Here is a 6,248-nt window from a genome sequence, read left to right as displayed (position 1 = left end):
GACTCTACAACACTTACTAGTAAATTATTTGCCAAGTAAAAATATCACTTCTACAAAAAATATGATTTATGAGGTTAGTGATGTTGGACTGTTATTATTTTGAACACAACTGTATGTTCCCTGACATTAGGAATGACTGTGGTGTTTTCAGAACTTCAGGATGTGGTGACAGAGGGTCTGAAATCTCCAAAGTCTCAATGTCAGGGAACTGGAACACATTTGAAGTGGAGGCCTGTACTCCACTGACAGCTACTTTTGGGGTGGGAGATATGTACTTAAAACACAATTGAGCATTATTGAGTAACTTTGTACTTACTCCTGTAATTCAGTGTTGTTAGCTACCAAAACTGTTTTATTATTAATTAATGTTTTATCAGAAAAGGACATCAGAAAAAGCTTTCAAGGTGTGTAATCACAGCCATCCGACGTACCTATTATTAACGGGCAACATGACGCCGGTAACTGCTCCTGTAGTGTGTGTGTGAGGGCTGACGGTGCCCGCCGGCGTCTGGATCACCCCATTCAGCGCCCCGACAATTCCCCCCATGCCCAGGGCACTACCTGCACCCAGAGCCCCCATCAGCCCCGCCACGGCACCCAGCCCGGCTGGGACCGTTCCCACGGCACCGACCCCGTTCAGCTGTGGCTGGGGCGGGCTCTGGGAGACGGAGGGAGGGGTGGAGAGAGATGAGGTGGAGCCACTACTGCTGTGGCCACCACATGATGCACCGTCCTGAGGAGGGGGAAAAACACTCTTAATCACAATTCATTCTTTTGATAAGATACTTAAATCACAAATGTAAACTGATCACTGTAGTTCTTATAATTTACCAAGTAATGAGGTGTTAAATCATGACATTACCTCGTATAACAAAAACTTAAGCATCTGATGCTTGTTTCACCAAACCTCACTTAATTCAGGTATTAGTGATATGTTACTGCTCCGTCTTGTACTGTAGCGCTGGACTTTGTGGAGATACAGGATTAGGATGGAATATGTTGGCCATTTGTTCTTACCTGAGCTGCCACGGGTAAAGATGAGTCAGTGGCTCCAAGCTGGCCTCCTTTCACATCTGCAACACAAATCAATGCAGGTTTATATTCGCTCTATCAAAATTGCATCAATTATTCTGCAGATTCTTTTTTTTTTATTTAATTTTGTTTTTGTTTTTGTTTAAACAGTTGAAGGATATTTCATACATAAATCTTGTTATTCATATTTCAGATCCTTCACACTAGGACAAAACAGACAAGAAATTCCAAAAACATAAATAAAAAACAAATAGATAATTACGTTTTAACCAAATAACAGTTTATTTTATGAAATGACAATGTCTGTCCTAAGTTCTAGAAGCCCAACATGATGTCATCAAATGTCTTGTTTTATAGGATATTTAATATAAAAGCATGTAAAAAAAAAAAAAAAAAGCACCCAATCTTTATGTTATAGAAGCTGAAGCCGGTGGTGGGTGTGTGTGGTGTTGTGTGGTGTGTGTGTTGGTGGTGGTTGTTTTGGTGTGGTTTCCAGCGCAGGCCGTAGTGGGGGTGAAAGGCACTGAGAGCTGAGCGCTGAGAAGCTGCAGTCTCTCTTTCTTCATGGTCAGATTTTTGATCTGCTCCTCCAGCCTCCTGTTCTCCTCCTGCAGCTGGTGGAGGGACTTCAACATGCCCAGCACTGAAAGAGACAGAGACAGAGATGAGGGGTTGATTGATCCCAGTATTTAAGTGTAGTGGAGCGGCAGCACTTTTTGCTTGCTGCTAATAAAAATTGTAAATCTCTCTGCTCTGAGTTTTCAATTTCCTGCGGTCCAAAATTCTAACTGGCAATTATAAAATACATTCTGCCGCAGTGTACGGTCAATGCAGGCAAAAAGGCCTTTTCAAAAAGGCCCTGAACATCCTCACAGGTGTTTTGAGTTTATCTGGCTGATTAGACCTCTTCCCGGGACTGTGGCTGTGTATAGAACGATTGATTGTTATCTTCCGGAGTCTCCTGTTAGCTTAGACATATGACACATTTATTATTCTTGTTGGTTGAAAAGATTTGTGACCTAATAAATTCCCATCTAAGCTCTGGCCTACCTTTTAGCCTAAGCAGAGGTCTAATCAGCCAGAATGACTTAAATCCGCTGTGTGGGTGTTCAGAGGCTTTAAACTGGTTTTACCTACATTTTAGATGTAATATTTTGTACGTTTGGGATGGAGCTGTATTAGAGCAATCTTTTCACAAGAAAGAACACAGATGCTGTGACTTTCTGAAAGGCCAGTGCTTCCTTAAGGAAAAATCATGCAACTCTGCTACTCCTCTATACCACTTTGTTCAAATACCCAGTGACTGATTAGACAGATGCACTCGACAGGGAGGTCAGAGGTCAAGATCAGCTACAGAACAGGGACCCTGGTGCCTGTGCAGACTCAGCGGTAAAGAGTGACGAGGAGGATTTGCACACACAGGAACTTAGACCTGAGTCTAAAAGAAGGACGTCATTTTAAAAACTAGGGCCCCTTCCCTTTTTTATTTCTACTTTATAGATCCCTGAAGGGATGTTCAGACAGGGAGATAACGGACAGTAATCAACAAAAACTGTTAAAGTGAGGAAGTGAATAATTGAGGAAGTGGAAGAAGGCAAAAGGCTGATGGATCAATTGATAGAAAGAGAGAAATGGAGCAAAGAGGGAAAAGGTGGGAATTATGATCAGCTGTGCAGCTGGGTATTGAACCAAAACATTTTTCTGAGACTGACAGAAAAGTGTGACAAGTACTGAAAGCTTGAACCAAATATCTAGGACTTTGTTTTCTGTAAAATAAAAAAAATTAAAAAAAATATTTCTCAGCATAAGGTATCAAATAGTATTGCTTTGGTATTGATACTACAATGGAAATATCTCAAATGATATGTGTGAGTGCATTCTTGTGCATCTCCAGGTGTGTTTTAATGTGTGTATCCTCTCACCGTCTCCCTGCGCTCCCTGCTGCAGCAGGAAGCTCTGCCCTTCGTTCCACTGCCTCTCCAGGAGCTGCTCGATGCTGGTGGCCACCGGGGGCAGCGTCTCTCCGCCGCCCGCCCCCACTCCTAGCAACCCCGGCCCCGGCAACGACCCCGAGGAGTCATAGCGGATCTGCAGGCCACCAATGGGAGAGCTAAAAGAGAGACAGAGAGAGAGAGAGAGAGAGAGAGAGAGAGAGAGAGAGAGAGAGAGAGAGAGAGAGAGAGAGAGAGAGAGAGAGAGAGAGAGAGAGAGAATGAGAGAGAGAGAGCATGGATAGAAAGACAGAGATAGAGAGGTCAATGGGGAGATTAACGACCCAACATAAACGTCAGACAAACATAGACACTGCCGGCTATAAAACTACATCAATTTGTTGTTACAGTGGCCTCTAATGAAAAGGGGCCAGGCTTTCTGTCTGTGTGTGAGGCAAAGAGAGAAAAAGAGAGTGAGAGAGGAAGAAAGAGGACATGCGAGAGAAAGAGAGAGAGAGAGAGACAGACAGACAGAGGGAAGTGGACTGTCTTGATGTGATAAATCTTGGTGTGTGTGTTTGCGAAGAAAATCTGTTGAGTGTGAAAAAGGGGAAATGAGGGGCAGCAGGAGAGAGTAGAGAGGATAGAAAGACGTGCGTTATGTCAGAAAACAGTAAAAGTAAGGGCAAGATTTTTTAAACTTTTGAATCACACCACAAACTAAAATGCACTCAGATTTTGAATGTCAATGTCACTGTATTATCCACGTTGTATGCAAAAAATGTGTCAGCTATACTTATATATATTAAATTGCAAATTACAAAATCATCAAGGTAGTCAAAACGTCAATAAATATTCCAATTTAAGAGAATATCTCTGTCATCGTATTCTGCTTTTATATTTTCTTTTTAAATAACATTTATAGGAAGAAATGATGTCCCCTAAATGCAAGATTTGAAATTATACAGTGTAAAAATAAATTAAAATAATGATAATTGGAACTAACCTCATCAAGTGAAATTATCCATCCCTCAACGAAGTTGAATCAAACATAAATGGATCGGTATCATCAATATTCCCATCCTGAGAGATCCATACAAATACTCCCAAAGGAAGGAGATGCAGAAAATCATCTGACTGTCCTTCCATGTGTGATTAAACCCAAGAAAAAAAAACTCAACTGGAGTTGAGGGATGGTTACCACCTTCAAAAACACAAGTTATCGTTGGCTGAGAGAGCGAGAATTGCCGGTAGGGGTGAGAACGAAAGGGAGAGTATGCATGTGTGTGTGTGTGAGGAGTGAGAGGAAGAGAGAGGAGACAAGGGGCCAGCAGAGGGAAAAGCAAAGAGGGGGATGGGTGATGGAGGGGGGGCAGTGAGGAATGTAAATGGGTGGTTGGGTGGTTGGGTGTGTGTGTGTGTGTGTGTGTGTGTGTGTGTGTGCGGGAACTCACCGCGGGGTGGTCTTGGGAGAAGCTTTTATGGAAAAGCCCTGAGCTCCGACACCGCTGCTGCTGTCTACCACCTCCTGATCTACACACGCACGCACGCACACACGTGCACACACACACACACAAAAAAAAGTTGAAAACACTTCATGTGTTAAAAAACAATATGCATCCACACTAACATTTTCAGGTTATTGGACAGTTTGCTGTCCACAGTGAAACACCTGAACAATAGGAAAAGGGCTAAATCTCTTCTTCTTTTGTATTATTTTGGTAGGTAAACAACAAAACTATGCATCCAACATCTGATAAGAAGTGAGACAACATCCTAGTTATTCTGCTGAGTCAGTACTGGTTAAACCTCTGTTCTGTGCCGTTCTGCTCTTGTTCTGTTATTTAATACAACACAACCTCCAAATATGTTGATTTGATTGTTTTTTTCCTGCTGTCAAATAAAAGAACAAGCAGATAACAGTCATTGGATTGTGGCTTATAAATATAACCTGCTAACAAGGCAAACAGTATTTCCTTTACAATTGCACTTGAGAGAAACAAATATAAATACAGCTTAATGACAGTATGGCCATATTGACATTTAAAATGAGGGTTAATAAAAATGTCTTAACCCTTATTTTTCTCTTTAAAAAATCTTTAAAATCTCTGTTTTTGGGTGTGAAAAATGCCAGCTAAATGCCAAAACAAAGAGAAATTATTTCAAATTTAGCTGGAGTAGTGTGGACGTATCGTATCACTTCTGGCTCTGCAACCTTCAAAACTTTGTCTCTCTTCCCTTGTATCTCTTTCACACCACGACACACACACACACACACACGCACAACACACACACACACACACACACACACCCACACACACACACACACACACACACACACACACACACCCACACACACACAACACACACACACACACACACACACACACACACACACACACACACACACACACACACACGCCTTCATTCAAACTGCATGTGCATTTTTCTCTCTCCCTCTACCTTCTTTGAGAGTCTGTATGTCCTCCCTCTGGGCCCCTGGCCAGACGCTTCTTTTCATTTTCCTCAGAGTAATGAATCACACATGCACACACACGCAAACGCACACTTTTGCATTTACACACTCGCGCAAACTCCCCTCTACTTAAGACAGTCAATCTCAGCTTTTACCCCCACCAGGTCACCACTCTAGTCCTTCGCTCGCCTTCTTTTCCAACTCCTTTTTCTCTCATAACCCTTTCCGTCCTGGCACCTCCCTCTAGACACTCGAAAGCAAAGACAAACGGCTGCCAAAGTAAACAGGCTACATGCATACAAACACACTCACACCTTGCAAGTTTGTGCTCACATGACCTTTACTAGTACACAAACAGAACTTCACACTTGTGTAGCTGTACACACGTGCTGTACACGACTGTGTGCTTAACTTTACGGTTAAGAAAGAATGGCAGCAAATCAATAATTTTACCTATTGATTAGTCAATTAATTACTCAATCGACTGAAAATAAATCTACAACCATTTTGATAATCAATCATTTTAGTCAAATTTCAAGCAATCTTATAGTAATTAATATGCTACTTTTTCCTTATTAAAAGGCTCAAATCTTCGTTTTACATAAACAATAAATAAAATCTCATAGAAAAACTTTTATAAATTAAAAAAAAAAAATCTAATAGAAAAAGTATTACTTTCTGATAAAAGTTACCGCTACGATGTGACAATTTGTTTTCAATGACACCAAACTTGTTTTCAGAACTACACAATGCTTGCCTGTGTGTATAGACACACGGAACTTGCCACACACACAGACACACAGACACAC

General features: G+C 41.5%; 1 protein-coding gene across 1 annotated transcript in view; it reads right to left on the bottom strand.

The window, feature by feature from the left end:
• The window catches only part of mllt10 (MLLT10 histone lysine methyltransferase DOT1L cofactor), a 46,073-nt gene that overhangs the window by 3,387 nt on the left and 36,438 nt on the right, over positions 1-6,248 (bottom strand). The window contains 5 exon segments of the mRNA XM_032503556.1: positions 432-733; positions 1,018-1,073; positions 1,526-1,675; positions 2,955-3,142; positions 4,418-4,496. Of these exon segments, the coding sequence (XP_032359447.1) occupies positions 432-733; positions 1,018-1,073; positions 1,526-1,675; positions 2,955-3,142; positions 4,418-4,496 (775 nt within the window).

Source organism: Etheostoma spectabile, chromosome 22 (assembly GCF_008692095.1).
Source record: "Etheostoma spectabile isolate EspeVRDwgs_2016 chromosome 22, UIUC_Espe_1.0, whole genome shotgun sequence".
Lineage (NCBI taxonomy): Eukaryota > Metazoa > Chordata > Actinopteri > Perciformes > Percidae > Etheostoma > Etheostoma spectabile.
The sequence above is the reverse complement of the archived record's forward strand: the minus strand, read 5'-3'. Positions and strand labels throughout refer to the sequence as shown.